General features: G+C 46.1%; 2 protein-coding genes across 2 annotated transcripts; both read right to left on the bottom strand.

Moving 5' to 3' along the window:
• Positions 1–285: 285 nt before the first annotated feature.
• On the bottom strand, positions 286–981 carry LOC109734744 (uncharacterized). The gene has a single exon (XM_020293933.1). It carries the CDS (start codon positions 979–981, stop codon positions 286–288), a length of 696 nt encoding a protein of 231 aa, XP_020149522.1.
• A 3,857-nt stretch (positions 982–4,838) lies between these two features.
• On the bottom strand, positions 4,839–7,018 carry LOC109734743 (ubiquitin-conjugating enzyme E2 4-like). The gene is made up of 4 exons (XM_045233699.2): positions 6,952–7,018; positions 5,480–5,594; positions 5,327–5,379; positions 4,839–5,180 (listed from the first exon to the last, which is right to left on the bottom strand). The coding sequence occupies exons 1-4, from the start codon at positions 7,016–7,018 to the stop codon at positions 4,975–4,977; spliced, it is 441 nt and encodes a 146-aa protein (XP_045089634.1). The 3' UTR covers positions 4,839–4,974.
• Positions 7,019–17,415: the final 10,397 nt, after the last annotated feature.

Raw genomic sequence — 17,415 nt, 5'->3', positions numbered from 1 at the left:
TCAGGAGAGACGCGACGAGTATCCGCCGCCGCCGCGGCATGGCCATCGCAGTGCGCAGTTGCGGATTGCCTGAGGCTTGGGTTAGGTTTTGTGCGGGCGCCCTGACCTGGCCATAACCGCGTTTGCTATTCTTCGGTTACTTTTTTTTTTGAGAATTAAGCCAGTTTTATTACTCAAAGTCCAGAGATAGTGGGATACAAGCTAGGTCATGGGATTGGCCAAGCAACAAATGGCGCCCTGGACCCCTTCTAAGAGAGAATCTGGCTAAATTATGTGCTTCATAATTCACAGCACGATACTCAAAGAAAAAATACATTGAAATTGAGTAGCTTGGAGATTGATCTCTATCACTATTGCACCATATTGCCCCTTGCTGCCTGTTGTAATATCCGAGACGACTTGCTTGCAATCCGAGGCAATTACAAGATTGTTAAGGAGAAGATCCTCTGCCAAAGAAATTGCCTCCCTGCAAGCCATCGCTTCCAGTGATGTTGGGTCATCAACGCCTTCAACCACGAGAGCAGAGCTCCCCAAATAATTGCCGCTGGAGTCACGGCATACCGCTACGGCACCCTCTGGCCTGACTGCAGCATCAACATGTATCTTCGCATAGCCCATCGGAGGTGCTTTAGGTTGCTGCGGCACTGTCGGACCAGAGATATATACCACCGCACGCACCACCTTTGGCCTGATCATGTTAAGCTCATCACAGTATCTTCTGATGAAATTCTGAACTGCTTGAGGACTCTGGAAAATTCCCTCGTGGACCGCCTTACGCCTCGCATACCATATCGACCATAGAGTTACTGGTAGGAGGGCAAACTGATCATGTGTAAGGGACTCCATCAGTGCAAAAAGCCATTGCTTCGCTTTTGATTCTTCGAGCGCCAACATTTTATGTGCGAGATCCTCATCCACCAGCGCCCATATGCACCTAGACATTGTGCACTGCAAGAGGGAGTGTTTCCACGAGTCCGGCATTCTGCATAAGCCACAAGTGCTAGTAGTCGACATATGGCGACGGGCCCGCACATCCTCAGTGGGTAGCGAGTGTTTCGATAGCCTCCACAAGAACATTCGAACTTTGCCTGGTACCTCGGTGTTCCAAAGTTTCTTCCACACCCCCTCCTCTGCATTTAAAGTTGACGTTCCTCGCAAACCCTCAAGCCATGCCTCGCAGCGTTGCTTGGTTGCGACCAGCATTCTGTACGCGGACTTTACTGAGAAAGAGCCATTGTTCTCAAAGTTCTAGCACCAAAAGTCATCTATGTTGCGTGTGCAAAGAGGAATGCCCAATATGATCTTAGCATCCATTGGCATGAAAACCTCGCTCACCCTTTGTCTATTCCAGCTAGCCGAGGTTGCGTCTATCAATTCTGAGACAAGCTGTGGTGGATTTGCAGATATACACCCATAGGGCCGAAGCATTTCATTCCTTGGGAGCCAATTATCCGTCCATATATTGGTGGTTGCACCGTTTCCAACACGCCTGATCAAACCCTGCTTGAGAACATCACGACCTTCGATTATGGATCTCCAGATTTGGCTCGAATGCCCTCCTAGTGTAGCTTGCAGAATGTCAGTTGTTGGATAATATATGCTCTTTAGTATCCCGGCATTGAGAGAGTTGGGATCCTGCAGTAGACGCCACGCTTGCTTGGCCAACATGGCCAAGTTGAAAAAGCTCAAAATCTTTGAAACCAAGACCACCCATGCCCTTGGGTTGTATCATGGTCTCCCAAGAGACCCAATGAGGTTTGCGTTTTCCTTCCTTTGAGCCCCACCAAAACTTCCGGATTAACATGTTGAGATGCTCACATAATTAACACTACTAGGAAAAAGGCTACTAGTAGCGCTGGAAAACTGTCGCGCTACTACTATCGTGCTACAGCTAAAAGTTAGTAGTAGCGCGGGTAAACCCACGCTACTACTAAAATAGTAGTAGTGGTTCTATAGTAACACACGCTACTAGTAGCGTGCGGTTTTTCCCCACGCTACTACTAACTAATTACGAATTAAAAAATAAAATCCCCAAATTCCATTTTATGCATTACAAATCCATATATTAAACTAGGAGCATTAGAGCATATCCAGACGCCTACAGTTCTTGCCAAGTCACTTATTCCCAGCTAGTGCAAACACAGTTACAAGCAAGCCAAAATGCATAGAAAGACCAAACTATGGCATCCTATCTCTCCAAATGATCTGCTCCCGCTGCATCCTTGCAAGCGTCTTCACGATAAGCAAATCTGCAGGAAAAAAGTCAACTTAGCATCTAGATTTTATCCATTGCCCTAGCCATGTTCAAGAAGCACTAAATTTAGAACATTTCTATTGTAAATACATGAGGCATCGGGACAAAAAACAAAAGATGAGCAATATCATATGAGCAGAATAAAAAGGAGTTTGGACCATAGCATGGTTAACAATAAAACTAGAAGCAACATGCACGCTTTGCCACACCGACTCATAAGTCCAGCATAGATTTTGCACGTTGCCCCAAGATGTATTGCAAAGAGCCTCCACATAAGAAATTACAATTTGGCTAATTTGGATATAGAAACAATGCATACATCCCCTTCTTGGTACAGTAAACACATTGTTTCATCTCAGAAGACAACCATTTAGTCTAGATAAAGGATAACTTTCAGAAAAAGAATTAACCCTTAAAACCACTTAACAAAAAATTATGTTGTCACTATAGAGTAGCTGGGAAAATTTCAAATTTTCAAACATGTTATCTAAAATGGATATCTACGGCAATGCTATTCAGATGAAAAAGAAAAAAGAAAAACCAAACATTAATTAACACAGTAACTTATTTTGCCAAGCCATTGCATTTAGCACCAATTGCAAATAGGAACTTGTGATCCTTGGAGTCATTGGTGTTGTTGTTTCACCTCCCTTTAATGAAACAGAACATGATGCTACCAATTTCTTGTAATTTTTACGAGCAAGCACGCTGCTGATCAAAATCATTGTTGTTATGAACAGACATGCATAGGCTCAAAATAAGAAGAGACCATGAAACACTTGGAAATCTTGGGCTGGCCTATTGCGACATAACAAAATAAGAAGAGAGTTAAACTTCTTTCTCTTCCCAGGCACCGCACCTGCGTTCGCGTTCGGCTTCACATTATCCTCCCTCCTTCACTTGAACGGCGCACTGCATTTGTAAATGGATAGTCAGCTGCACATCAACAACCAGCAAACTTCATTACAAATCCAAGGTTCTCGACAAACAATAAGCCATGGATAGAATAAAACAGATCTAAACAAATAGCACATATACTACCAATTACCGTGCCTGAATTAGCAGTAATATGGCATGAAAAAGAATTAGATAGTACTCAAATACATCAGATTATATTGCTTACACTAAACAGAAAAATAAAGTAAACTGGAATCATGCTTTCTACTTCACAATGCTTAGAACAGAGTGGCTTTAATAAATAAAGGAAATTATAGGAAAGAAGAAAAACATACCCTGCAACATTGGTATAAACGAGCGCCCTAAGCCGAGTCGTTGACATCAAAGAGAAACAGGGCAGCGCTGTTATGATGCACTCGCCTCCATCATCTCCCAACAACCTCCTTCTTTGTCCCTCCTGAGCTTCTGCACACAAACACAAACACTGACCTGCATGTCTAGCTATAGAAAAGGGATCACAAAACACACACACACACACACACACACACAGAGAGAGAACCAGTTAAACCATGTACCATAGTTGGAGGATCCTAGGGACCCAGCAATCAAGTGCAAAACAAAACTATCTAAATATGCACCTTCAGATGGCTGATACTAAAAGTAGTAACCATCAACAGTACAGACAGATGTAATAACATTACTAACTGTAAAAACATGCTGGGGGTTCGTTCAGAATGCTAAGTATCTCTAAGGCTGTGTTTGATAGTAAAGTACCAGAAAACTAAAGTATTAAAAAACTAAAGTATTTTAGCATGAAGATATAAGATACCACAGTTTTCAGATTGTCTAATTTATTTCAGAATTCAAAGTAATATTACAACATTATGTCCAATCAGCACTCCGATCCTTCCAAGTTAAAAGCTAATGGGTATTATCGCCGGACAGCCAGCAACGCCCCCAAGGACATTGCATTAGCACGTACACACGTATATCCATCTATTCACAGTAGCAAATTGGCACCAAGCAGCAGCAAAAGGGAACCAATTACTACTACCCTTGACAGTAGGGAATTAGCACCAAACAGCCGCAAAAAGAGAACGAATTACTACTGCCCTTTACAGTAGCATTGGCCCTTCACAGTGACAAAGATGTCTACATACCTCGCACCATTCATCCATCCATCTAGCAAGCAACTAGCACCACTCCTCCATCCATCAAGCAAACCATCTAGTACACAAGTTATAGCTACCCAAACATCTCCTTGAACCACATAAATTTAACCTACTGGCTACTGCAGCCAATCTATGGTAACCAGGCAGCAAGCAACAGATTAAAACTTACGCTATGCGCTTATGGGTCTGAAGCCTACTCAGACTACATACATAATTATGTAACCTATCAGGTAAATTTAGATTGCTATATAGAACATATAACTGAACGCCCAAAAGAACACCTGCAACAAACCAACATTCTTTGGATGCTTCTTAGCTATAACCTATCCAAAAGAGGTCTCTAACATGCATTTATTAGTTACTAAATACTGGCTTTCGCGCTGCTTTATGTATAAAGCAAGCCGCCACGTCCATACAACAAGTCCGAGTGCAACACACGCATTTATTAGTTACTAAATACAGGCTTTCGCACCCCTTTATGTATAAAGCAAGCCGCCACATCCATACAACAAGTCCGAGTGCAACACACACATTTATTAATTATGAATTACGATTGGTTATTGTCTAGATGAACTCGGCATTGTAAGCTAAGAAGACAAGTCAGGGTGCAAGGCCACCATGTCTATGAAAGAGATGAATTCCCTGTTTATACTAGTTTGGAAGGAGCCTAAAGATAATCCAATGGATAAAAAAATGACTATAGATGTGTGTTAAATTAATATAATCACCTTTCACTTTTTGCTCATAAGCAGGGCGATCACGCATCAAGAGCGCAGCAGCTTCTCCGTTCAATGGATCAGAAGGATTTGGATATAACAAAAGTTGTGGAAGGAAGACTTCAAACACATTGACAAGATCTGTAAAAATATATGTTATATAGTTGCAAGGTTAGAAGATTGTCGTAACAACATCCGTAGAGCTCTCTCTGTTTATACAGAGAATGTAAGGAAGCTAATTAGCATGGCAGTCTAAAAAACAATGAAATAGGGAGATTAAAGTTTACCAAACATTGGGCTCCATGTCTGGTTAATGACATCCAAGCAGACGGAACCAGACCTACAATTTCCATTCATCCACAAGTGGTTAGGAAATAGAAAGTTATAGTATCATAGTTTTGGATCGACTGAGCATGAATACTGAATACGAGAATACTCACAGTTCATCGACATTCAGGTGATATATCTTATTAACAAAAGCAATCAACGAAGACCTGTAAGGATACGCATCGGGCAGTTCTACCCTAACCTTCCATACACCTCCTTGGTAGAGACCTGTTAAAATTCATCAATGAGAACACCAATCAAGCAACCAGCGCAACAGCTCATCTTATTCTGCTGGTATGAAAACATAACTGAAGCTTAACAGCAACTAAAGGCATCATCCATAAAGAAAACGTAACAGTGACATCAAACTTTGAGATCTGCCCGCCGTTATTCTTAAGCTAAATCGGTAGAAGCAGCAGGCGACAATGATGTAAGCAGAAAAAGGAAATCTCGAAACTTGTGCTGGTATATCTATGTCTAGATTCGGAAACCAGAAGCTAGTAGTACCTAACATCAACATACATCCATCTATCCAAGATCCACTGATCCATGTAACTAGCAGCATGGACAAGAGAGGAACACGGGATAGAGAGATGAACAAGGAACATAGAGGTAAGGAAGAGAGGCTCACCCCAGGCCGCGGTCGAAGGAGAGCAACCGCCGGCCGCGCGCGGGAAGAGACAGCGGGAGGTGGCGACGAGGGTCACGGCAGCGTCCGCCGTTGGTTCGGTGGCTGCTGCTGGGGTGACCAGGGGCGGGGGACGGCAGGGGCCGGCGGGGTGGACGCGTGCATCGGGGCCGCGCTCGCCAGCTGCTGCAGGGGTCGGAGGAGGCCCTCGCTCGTCGGAGAGGAGCGGGCAGCGGGGTGAGGAACCCTAGCGCGCTCGGCCGACCCCGTTCGGCGGAATCGAGCGAGAGACAGGAGGGTGGAGGGTGGCGCAGGAGGGGATACGGGAGGTAGTGGTAGCGCAGGGTGGAGGGTGGCCGACCGACCCGTACGTCCTACCTGTTGGGAAACCGGCCCACCACGAGGGTGGCGGCGGCTAGCGCACGAAGCGCTCGGGACAGCCCCTCCCGGTTCCACGCTTTACCTTAAGTAGGTACTTATCTTTTGACCCTGTACAGGAGCAATCATTGTAACCCCTGATCATTGATTAATAAAACTGGTCTCCTTCATACTTCTCTGTGTCATTTACTTTCGCGTGTTCGACTACTTCGTCTACGACGCTCGCTCTCGCTCCGCAACCTTGGACCAGACTCGCCGGCGGAGTTGTGGAACACGTTATCAGCACGCTTCGCTCCATCAACTCTCCGTCAACCCTGCATCACGCAGGCTTTCGTCGATCCCGCGGAGGTATAAGATCCGATCCCCCTTTTTGCAAAAATGGATTCCTCTCGTTACCGCGATTCCGTTTTTGCGGTTAGTTTATTTTTGGATTTAATCTATCTATGGTGTGGATTTTCCTCCCAAGAACCGAGCGGACGAATACGTCGCCGACCAATGTCGATGTTCTTGGATCAAGAAAAACTTGTTGACTGCATTATAGGGAGTCGGTACAGATCGTGACCCAAATGGTTGCGGTACCGCCGCAAAAGCACCAGATGTGCCATGCGCCGTCAGAGTTCCGGACGAACGCGACGAAGATCCGCATCCCGAGCCCGGCGTCCAGATGACGCCGTGCCAAGCCATCAACGGCGTCGCCCTGGCCCTGCAGGCCACGCGCCGTAGCCATCTGCCGGCCGCAAACCCGCTGGTCGCGCACGCCGCCGCCGCCGTCCCGGTGGCCAGCTCGTCGCCGCCGCGCCCTGCTGGCGCGTGCTTGCGCGCAGCCCGCCTCGATGGCCGCCACCCGCGCGTAGCTGCCGACGCCGCGTTGTGTGGCCGTGGCCGCCGCAGCCGCGGTCGTCGCCGTCGCGTGGCGTGGCCGCCGCAGTCGCGCTGGTCGTCGCCTCGGCCGAGCCCGTGCACGGCCAGCCGTCGTCGTCGGGGCTCGAGCTGCCGTCGCCAGGACTCGTGCTCGGGCCCAACGCGCACCCGCGCGCCCTGTTGCCGCGCCGCCGTCGGTCGCCACTGCCACCACCGCGTCCAGATGACGCCGTCGGGTGGCGCCAGCCCCCGCCGCGCGAGCTGGCTAGCCGCAGGCCGCCGCCGCACCCACGTTGTGGGCGCTAGGGGAAACCCTAGCGTCGCTGCGGGAAGGCAGCATAGCTCCTGGGCCGGCCCGCTGGCTACTTGGCCCGGATGGGCTGCGGCCGTAGGGATCCTTCCATAAAAAAAAGGGGTGGCGCTGGCTGTAGCGTGAAAAATTGCGCTTTAGCCCCTGTAGTTTCCTGCGTTTACGCGAGTTTTATTACTGCAGTAATATTTCGCGTAGAAGCCCCTGGAACTGCCTGTTTCGCTGAAATATACGTTTTTGGGCTTTAAAATGCCTCGGGAATTCAATTTTTGGGCTATTTTTCACGTACGATATGCGCTTAACATGCTATATTTTGTAAACATGTTTTTACTGTATGATTTTACTACTGTAGATTAATTGTTTAGCACTCTTAATCATTTAGTAAGTCATATAAGAACATGTTTTAAATAATGGAACGTCATTTTTATTGAATAAGTTTATCAACATCGCATTTGTGCAAAAGATTACCTGCTGTGATCTCATGATTTTTGCATAAATTGCAGATGGCCGGAATTGTCAACAAGGAGTTTGCTGAGTTGGCCCAGACGGGGATGAACTACCTGTCATGGGCCTCGGACTGTGAGATCTTTCTCCAGGGCAAAACCCTCCTGAGGGCGATCGGTAAGGGGACCCCACTGGCCCCCACTGATCCCAAGTTCGAAACTGAGAATCCGCAGGCTCTGCATTTTCTCCGTCATCACCTGTCACCTACTCTGAAAGACGAGTATATGGCTGAGCGGAGTGCTTCTGGCCTTTGGACCGCTCTTAAGCAGCGGTTTGAGCGGCTGAAGTACACTGTGAAGCCATGTGCAGAGGCAGAGTGGATCCGTCTAAGGTTTGCGGACTTCAAGACGGTTGGGGAGTACAATTCGGCTCTGCACCGGATTTGTACGACTCTTCCGTTGTGTGGTACTGAGATTACCGACACCTAGAAGATTGAGAAAACCCTATCCACTTTCCACCCTGACGCGGTCCTGTCCGCACGGAACTACCGCCAGGGCAACTACACGAGGTATTCAGAGTTGATTGACGTCCTCCAGGTGGCAGAGGCGCAGAACGAGGTTCTGAAAAAGAACTTTGTCGCGCAACCACTTGGGGGAAGTTCTCGTCAGGAGGTGAACGCTCTCAAAGTCCGCAAGCCTCAACAGAAGAAGAGGAGCCGCAAGGGCAAGAAGAAGGGCCCTCAGCCCTTCGCCCCGGCTAAGCAGCAAAAGCCGGGCACGGGGGGCAGAGGCCTCAGGACTGCTTTCGGTGTGGCTCGATGGAGCATTTCTCCCGCCAGTGCCGCGCACCACAGGAGGTCGTTGATGCATATAAGGCTCGGAAGGCGCGTGAGACGCACCTCGCCTTGGTTCAGGAGGGAGCACCACCGGCGCCCATGGCGGCACCCGTGATGATCTCTACGCCCCCTGCTGCGCCCATCGCGGCGACCACCGTGGTGCCCATCGCGGCGGCTTTGGCGGTCTCTAGTGACGCCAACGTTGCCATGGAGGTTGACCACGTGGTCGCCTCGGTGGTGCCGCAACTAGATGTTGATGCTGCCTCCAAGATGATTTCTAAGGAGGATCAGCTCACTAGTATGGAGATTGCGGCTGAGGTCAATGGCTTCTTCACCGAGTCTACTTAGCATACCTCTTTCGTTATCATGATTCCGTGATTTGATACAATAAATTGGAATAAATTCGATTTGGTTGTAAGCTCTATGAGAGCATAAACTTATTCTTTACTTTGGCGATTGGATGACATTTATTCATTTATTCCATTATTTATACATGATAGTATGTTATGTTCTGGAATGTGTGCATTTATTATTAATGCAGCGTCTTCCTCATTACATTAATTATATGTCATATTTTAGAACGTGTGTGGCGCCCGAATGGAGGAAACGTGCCTTGCCGATAGCGCAACTACACATACCATTTACGAGAAACTAAGTACTTTGAGTCTATTAAAAAATCTCCGGGAAGTATTATGACAATCGCCGGCTGCGGTTCGCACATAGTTGGCTCCGGACGAGCCACTATTATACTTCCTATGGGAACAACTTTGATCATTAATGATGCGTTGTTGTACCCGGAGTCGACTCGTACTCTTTTGAGCTTTAGAGACATCCGCGCCAATGGTTTTCATGCTGAGACCGATGATGAGAACGGCAAGGAGTGCCTACTTATCACAAAGCGGGATGCAAATGGTAAACATGTTATCGAAAGGCTTCCTTCGTTCGACACAGGGCTATACTACACTAAAATAGTAGCACCGCCTGTGTACACTACCCTCAAGACCGTTTTTAGAAGCTCTGAACTCTTCTGCCTCTGGCACGATAGGTTAGGCCACCCCAGACTTAGGATGATGAGAAATATAATAAACAACTCACATGGTCATAATGTTAACGTGAAGAACTTCCCGAATCCCGATGATTTCGTGTGCTCCGCATGCGCTAAGGGGAAGTTAGTCATTAGGCCATCGCCCCTCAAGGTGAGGGATGAAATCCTCGCGTTCTTGGAGCGTATCCAAGGGGACATATGCGGTCCAATTCAGCCCCTCACGGGGCCGTTTCGGTACTTCATGGTGCTCATTGATGCTTCCTCTAAATGGTCCAATGTTTGCCTGCTGTCAACACGGAACCATGCCTTTGCAAAGCTGATCTCTCAGATCATACAAATGAGGAATAATTTCCCTGATTATCGTATAAAGTCTATTCGAATGGACAACGCCGGAGAATTTACTTCAAAGGCGTTCGATGATTATTGCATGGCAATGGGAATCAAAGTTGAGCACTCGGTACCGCATGTTCATACACAAAATGGACTTGCCGAGGCATTGATTAAAAGAATTAAATTCATTGCCCGACCGCTCCTTCAGGGTTGTAATTTACCAACTACATGTTGGGGCCACGCAGTGCGGCCAATCTCATCAACTTTCGACCGTCGGCCTACAACATCCACTCTCCTGTTCAGCTTGCGCAAGGGTCGGCACCGAAAATTTCCCACCTTCGTAGGTTCAGTTGCCAGGTATATGTACCAATACCACCACCTCAGCGATCGGCGATGGGCCCGCTCCGTAAGTCGGGGATATACGTTGGTTATGAGACTGTGTCCATAATCAGGTATCTGGACCCCATGACAGGTGACTGTCACACGGCTCATTTTGCTGATTGCATTTTTGACGAGGATTTTTTTCCCGACTTTTGGGGGAGAGAATCAACCCATTGATGCTAAAAGTCGAGAAATCACGTCGCAAGCCACGGGAATCCACGCTCATGACCCGCGCACTGCTGAGACTGAGAGAGAAGTCCAAAAGATAATAGATTTGCAGTCATTAGCAAATCAACTGCCTGACCACTTTAGTGACTTAAAGACTGTAACAAAATCGCATGTGCACGCGCGCAATGCACCGGAAAGGGTTGAAATACCGAAGAAAAATGATGGTATACCCGCTCCCGTCCAAAGGCCTAAAAGAACGAGAGATCCAGCTTCTCAAATCCCAAGTACTCGGGGACGCCCGACGAAAAAGGATAAGAGAGATTTATTACAGCCTGTCGCCAAAGTACCCCAAAGTGAAACAGGGAGCCAGTCGCCTGGCACAAGTATGAAAAATTCAGTGCACGAAATTCCGGACTTAAACTTTCCCATAGGGGAAACACCCAGCGGAGATGTGTGCGCACACGTCGGCGCGGGAAATCTAAAGGACCTTGCTCCCATAATGGGAAATTTGGTAGAGCAAGTGTTAGCGCCAGATGCACTCCATGACGAAATGGCCATAAATTATATTTATACGGGGGAGTCCCTGAACCGAGCAACGGTGATTGTCGACATTAACTTTGCTACGAAAATTGCCTCAATCATAGATCTTGACCCTGAGCCTAACACGCTCGCTGATTGCAAGAAAAGGTCGGATTGGAAAGATTGGCAGCACGCAATTACTGCCAAATTATTATCTCTCAACAAAAGGAAGGTGTTCGGACCAGTTTGTCGAACTCCTCCCCACATTCGCCCTGTTGGCCATAGGTGGGTTTTTGTTCGAAAGAGAGATGAAAATAATAAGGTAGTACGGTACAAAGCAAGGCTCGTCGCTCAAGGGTTCACTCAACGACCAGGTGTCGATTTTGAGGAGACTTATTCCCCGGTCATGGATGGAGTTACCTTTAGATACTTGATCTCGATGGCAGTAAACATGGGCTTGAAAATGAAACTAATGGATGTTGTCACTGCTTACCTGTATGGTAACTTGGATTCGAACATATACATGAAGGTTCCAGAAGGTATCCCTGTTCCGAACCATGATAGAGCAAACAGAGGTCTATACAGTGTTCAACTTCAAAAGGCACTGTACGGACTCAGACAGTCTGATAGAATGTGGTACAATCGCTTAAGTGATTTCCTTCATGAGAAGGGCTACACGAGCAATAAAGATTGCCCATGTGTTTTTATACGACGATCCCAAGATGGATTCTGTATAATCTCGGTGTACGTGGACGATTTAAACATAATCGGTACGCCTGAGGATATTGAGGAAGCGAGTTCCTACCTGATGTCGGAATTCGAGATGAAGGATTTGGGTAAAACCAAGTTCTGTCTAGGTCTGCAACTTGAACATTCCCCTGATGGGATTCTAGTGCACCAGTCGGCCTACACCCAGAAGGTGTTGGAGAGATTTGGATTTGATAAGGCATATCCTTCTAAGACCCCGATGGTCGGAAGATCTTTACAGCCAGACAAGGACCCGTTCAGGCCAAAGGAAGAGGGGGAGGAAACTTTGGGACCAGAGGTTCCTTACCTGAGTGCAGTTGGAGCACTCATGTACCTCGCAAATTGTACACGGCCAGACATTGCGTTCGCCGTCAGTTTGCTTGCTCGGTACAGTTCTGAACCTACCAAGAGGCATTGGAAAGGTGTCAAGGACGTCTTCCGTTACCTGCAAGGGACCAAAGATCTTGGCCTGTTTTATAAAAGAAATCAAGACCTATCTATTATATGCTATGCCGATGCTGGGTACCTATCGGACCCGCATGATTGCAAATCGCAGACTGGATATGTTTTCCTTTGTGGTGGAACTGCGTTTTCCTGGAAATCGTCCAAGCAAACACTTGTGTCGACTTCCACGAACCACTCGGAAATCATGGCACTATTCGAAGCGTCAAAAGAGTGTGTATCGCTTCGGCGGATGATCGGCCACATTCAGCAAACATGTGGGCTGAACACCGTACAAACCCCTACCATTATCTATGAAGATAATGCTGCTTGTTTTACACAAGTCCAGATGGGTTATGTGAAGAGTAACCTCACAAAGCATATTAGTCCCAAGTTCTTCTATGCACATGAGCTGCAACAGTTGAACGAGGTGAGAGTTTTGCATACTAAGTCCTGTGACAATCTTGCTGATATGTTCACTAAATCATTACCGGCATCAACCTTGGAGAGGTGTGTGCGTGGAATCGGTATGATGAGACTTAGAGAGATGCAAGGTTCAGGGGGAGAAACTTCACAAATTCGTCGTTAAAATCTCGATCCTGGTGATCGAGTACTCAACTTGATGGTTGAGTGGATTGTACTCTTTTTCCCTTGAGTGAGTTTTCCTGATGTTTCTCACACGAGGTTTTTGACGAGGCAATTCGTGCAATACAACAACGTATACTGTGTGCTCTTTCTCCATATTTTTTCCCACTGGGTTTTTCGGAGTTTTGAGGCATGGATATACGGATAATTACCCAAGGGGGAGTGTGTTGGAAATATGCCCTAGAGGCAATAATAAATGGTTATTATTATATTTCTTTGTTCATGATAATTGTCTATTGTTCATGCTATAATTGTGTTATCCGGAAATCGTAATACATGTGTGAATACATAGACCACAACGTGTCCCTAGTAAGCCTCTAGTTGACTAGCTCGTTGATCAACAGATAGTCATGGTTTCCTGACTATGGACATTGGATGTCATTGATAACGGGATCACATCATTAGGAGAATGATGTGATGGACAAGACCCAATCCTAAGCATAGCTCAAAGATTGTGTCGTTCGTTTGCTAGAGCTTTTCCAATGTCAAGTATCTTCTCCTTAGACCATGAGATCGTGCAACTCCCGGATACCGTAGGAGTACTTTGGGTGTGCCAAACATCACAACATAACTGGGTGACTATAAAGGTACACTACGGGTATCTCCGAAAGTGTCTGTTGGGTTGGCACGGATCGAGACTGGGATTTGTCACTCCGTATGACGGAGAGGTATCTCTGGGCCCACTCGGTAATGCATCATCATAATGAGCTCAATGTGACCAAGTGCTTGGTCACAGGATCATGCATTATGGTACGAGTAAAGTGACTTGCCGGTAACGAGATTGAACAAGGTATTGGGATACCAACGATCGAATCTCAGGCAAGTAACATACCGATTGACAAAGGGAATTGTATACGGGATTGATTGAATCATCGACATCGTGGTTCATCCGATGAGATCATCGTGGAACATGTGGGAGCCAACATGGGTATCCAGATCCCGCTGTTGGTTATTAACCGGAGAGGCGTCTCGGTCATGTCTGCATGTCTCCCGAACCCGTAGGGTCTACACACTTAAGGTTCGGTGACGCTAGGGTTGTAGAGATATGAGTATGCGGAAACCCGAAAGTTGTTCGGAGTCCCGGATGAGATCCCGGACGTCACGAGGAGTTCCGGAATGGTCCGGAGGTGAAGAATTATATATAGGAAGTCAAGTTTCGGCCACCGGGAAAGTTTCGGGGGTCACCGGTATTGTACCGGGACCACCGGAAGGGTCCCGGGGGTCCACCGGGTGGGGCCACCTATCCCGGAGGGCCCCATGGGCTGAAGTGGGAAGGGAACCAGCCCTTAGTGGGCTGGGGCGCCCCCCCATGGGCCTCCCCCCTGCGCCTAGGGTTGGAAACCCTAGGGTGGGGGGCGCCCCACTTGCCTTGGGGGGGCAAGTCTCCCCCCTGGCCGCCGCCCCCCATCCAGATGGGTTCCTGGCCGGCGCCCCCCCCCCCCTCCCAGGGGGCCTATATAAAGGGGGGAGGGAGGGCAGCAACACTACAGCCTTTGGCGCCTCCCTCCTCCCCTGCAACACCTCTCCCTCTTGCAGAAGCTCGGCGAAGCCCTGCCGAGACCCCGCTACATCCACCACCACGCCGTCATGCTGCTGGATCTCCATCAACCTCTCCTTCCCCCTTGCTGGATCAAGAAGGAGGAGACGTCGCTGCTCCGTATGTGTGTTGAACGCGGAGGTGCCGTCCGTTCGGCACTCGGTCATCGGTGATTTGGATCACGGCGAGTACGACTCCATCAACCTCGTTCATTGGAACGCTTCCGCTCGTGATCTACAAGGGTATGTAGATGCACTCCTTTCCCCTCGTCGCTTGTATACTCCATAGATGGATCTTGGTGAGCGTAGGAAAATTTTAAAATTCTGCTACGATCCCCAACAGAGTGTATGGAAACCGGCCCACCACGAGGGTGGCGGCGGCTAGCACACGAAGCGCTCGGGATAGCCCCTCCCGGTTCCACACTTTACGTTAAGTGGGTACTTATCTCTTGACCCTGTACCCCTATATAGAGACGAGGAGCAATCATTGTAACCCCTGATCATTGATTAATAAAGCTGGTCTCCTCCATACTTCTCTGTGTCATTTACTTTCGCGTGTTCGACTACTTCGTCTACGACGCTCGCTCTCGCTCCGCAACCTCGGACCGGACTCGCCGGCGGAGTTGCGGAACACTACCCATAGTAGTAGCGCGGGTGTACAACACGGGCTACTGCTATCCACTTAGTAGTAGCGCGGATTTAACATCACGCGCTACTACTACTGCCTGCCCGAGGAGGTATGATGAAAATTATTTAGTAGTAGCGCGGATTTTTGTACCCTCTCTACTACTATGGGTTACTAGCAGCGTGTTTTTACTGCGCTCGCTATTACTAAGTAGCAGTAGCGCATGACAAATAACCCGCGCTACTAGTAAGCTCCTGTGTTTAAGGTTTTCCCGAGGAGTGTAACCCTCTTGGCAATTTGAAACATGACATGGAAAAAACAGGAACAGATTGGGCAACTGCTTTTACTAGAACTTCCTTGCCCGCCGTAGACATGGAGTTTTCAATCCACCCTTGCACCTTGCTCCAGAGTCAATCTTTAAGATACTTAAAAGCCCCATTCTTTGAACTACCAATGTCAGACAGCATGCCAAGGTATTTTTCATTCAAAGTCTGGTTTGGCACACTTAACAATGTTTTTATCTCCAAGCGTATGCTCTCTGGGACACCTTTGCTGAAGAAGATTAAGGATTTATCATAGTTGATTCATTGACCTGAAGCCTGGCAATAAACATCTAGGACTTGTAGCCAAGTCCTCCTTATCATAAGTGTTGGCCTGGCTATTCTTCGGTTAGTTGAAAATAAACTTTGCATCGGTCGATTTTTCCTCTCAGGTACAGATGCCTGGACCCTATCATACTAGGACGGGGCTGGCTCCGCCTGGCCTGGAGCAGCCCACAAGTCCACATAAAATGGTTTGATCAATAATTAGCTGGATGCTCTCTGTAATAAAAAAAGTTCATTTCTCTCAAAAAAAAGTTAATTAGCCTGAGGTGGTGACGTGCGTTGCAATTCAGCGTCGTCGTTGTATTGTTGTTTGAACGGTGAGTACATTATGGAATTCGCACTGGTCCATAATATGCAGGTTACTCTATTATGTGATTGTACTTGTATATATTATGGACCAGTGCAAGTTCTAGGCATTCTGTTTGCAAGTTTTTGCTATCATTCATTTTAAATGATCTTTCTTCTATTAGGTTATATGAATGTCCTTAATTCATTCTTTTTAGAATAAATTTTGCTTATAATTTGTTTTTGCTTTTGTTTCTGGTAACACGATGTCATGAACCATTCGTCTTTAGATTGAAATTTGTAATGTTTTATGAGTTTGCTATTTGACAAGCACGTGGACTTTGTAATTTTTCTTTTGCTTTTATTTGTTTCTCTTTCTTTTTTCTAAGTAGTATTTTTTTCTTTATGTGTAATATGTTTGTCATTTTGACATTGTTTCAGTTTTCATTTTATTTATTCTTTAAGGCTAATACTAATGCCACTAATTCATTATTTCTTAGAAAATTTCATTGTTTTGTTTTTTATTTTATTTATTTATTTCTTAAGGGTAATACAATGGCACTAATCATTCTTCGTTGGAAAACTTCATTATTTTGATTTTGTCTTATTTTATCTTATTTAGGGTAATAACAACGCCACTCATTCATTCTTTATTAGAAAATTTTATTATTTTGATTTTTTCTGTTTTTATTTTATTTTATTTCTTCTTTAAGGATAGTACTAATGTCACTAATTCATTTCTTCTTAACAAACTTCTTTTTAGTGTAAATTCCACTATTATAAGCTTATTCTTGCATATTATAAAAGAGGGAAATTTGAAGATTGTGTGTAATTTTTTAATTATTTTTCATTTTCTTTATTATTAAGGGTGATACCAATACCACTAATGAATCCTCACATAGAAAACATCATTTTTTTTAAATGTATGTGCGAGTATACATGCAAGTACTATACAATATGTGTGTAATTATGCGAGAGTGCAAAAATTGCACTATTATGTGCTTATTATTTGCATATTACAAAAGTGCAATTTCAATGCAAAGTTGTGTGCAAGTTTTTCTTTTTATTTCTTCTGAATGGACTACCAATGCCACGGATTCATTCTTTCTTGGAAAACCTCATTGCTTAAATTTAGTTTTATTGTTTATTTTATTTTGTTTATTATTTATAGGTAATATCAACCACTATTTCTTTCCTTCTTGGGAAACTTCATTTTTTGGTTTTCTTTATTGTTTTTATTTATTTATTTATTTTTGTCTTGTGTCT

Source organism: Aegilops tauschii, chromosome 2 (genome assembly GCF_002575655.3).
Source record: "Aegilops tauschii subsp. strangulata cultivar AL8/78 chromosome 2, Aet v6.0, whole genome shotgun sequence".
Classification (NCBI taxonomy): Eukaryota; Viridiplantae; Streptophyta; class Magnoliopsida; order Poales; family Poaceae; genus Aegilops; species Aegilops tauschii.
This window is presented reverse-complemented; position numbering and strand designations above follow the sequence as displayed.